At 43.2% G+C, this 982-nt stretch overlaps 1 protein-coding gene across 1 annotated transcript; it reads left to right on the forward strand.

The window, feature by feature from the left end:
• Positions 1–6: 6 nt before the first annotated feature.
• On the forward strand, positions 7–387 carry O0I10_013328 (uncharacterized protein; the record flags this gene model as incomplete). Its single annotated transcript, XM_058493105.1, has 1 exon — positions 7–387. The coding sequence occupies one exon, from the start codon at positions 7–9 to the stop codon at positions 385–387; it is 381 nt and encodes a 126-aa protein (XP_058336129.1).
• Positions 388–982: the final 595 nt, after the last annotated feature.

Genomic DNA, 982 nt, shown 5'->3' on the forward strand with positions numbered 1-982 from the left:
AAGCATATGTTTCTCGTTCCTCTCATTCACACACAATATTCCGCCCGTACACCTATCACCACCTATGAGAATACCATTTCCATCCCATCTATCCGTGGTGGCTCACCATCCCCTTCTGCATCCTCTTCATCTCCATCATCTCGTCCGTCTAATTCATCTTCCACGCCATCCACGCCATCTACCCCAATAGATCGTGTTACTGAAAGAAAAGAAAAGCTTGCCAGAGATTTGCTGGCCTTGAGCCGTCAAGTTAAGGCAGCTTCCTTTTCATCCACCAGCAATACGATCGACCGTTTTGATGATTGGTTAAACCAAGTTGAAGAACTCAAACAATCCATCATCACCCAATCCTTTCCTTCCTCCAATGCTCGCTTCCGTAAACAGTAGATGTTGTTATACATTGTCACCCTTGCCTTTCCTTCTTAAAATAACATTTTCATTATCAGATAGCCATCCAACATCAATATCTGTGAGCCACAAAGCCATCATCATAGAGTTGATAACCATATATTCAAGCAATAGCAAAGGCAAGATGATATATAGTGGTGAAAGGTGATTCAAGCTGGTAGGTGGGTAGTGGGTACTTGGTATGGCTATCAAGTGATTCGTGATTCCCCTTCAGTGGTGCAGTATGATGGCCTGTATGCAAATGTCAAACCTTATCAATGGTTATATATACCCAGAAAAAGGAAGCAACCAGTGTGAAGACGTCGACCAAGGTCAAAGTTTGAAAGGCTGTTGTTTCGTGTATTGTGTCGTTGTCTACAAAAAGAGTGGCTCAATCAAAACAACTACAATTGCGAAGGAGCAATTTGCAATTGAAGGTGAACCTGATTGCTGATTGACATGGAGTGGTGAAGGATGGTTAAATGAGTCAAAGAGGAAGCAAGGATAATAAAGCTCAAGCGCGTATGTCAAAGGGTACCTGGGCTGGGCAGAATAAAAGAGCTGACTGAATTTGAAATTTGGGTGGGGGGGAGGG

Source organism: Lichtheimia ornata, assembly GCF_029851405.1.
Source record: "Lichtheimia ornata isolate CBS 291.66 chromosome Unknown scaffold00497, whole genome shotgun sequence".
Classification (NCBI taxonomy): domain Eukaryota; kingdom Fungi; phylum Mucoromycota; class Mucoromycetes; order Mucorales; family Lichtheimiaceae; genus Lichtheimia; species Lichtheimia ornata.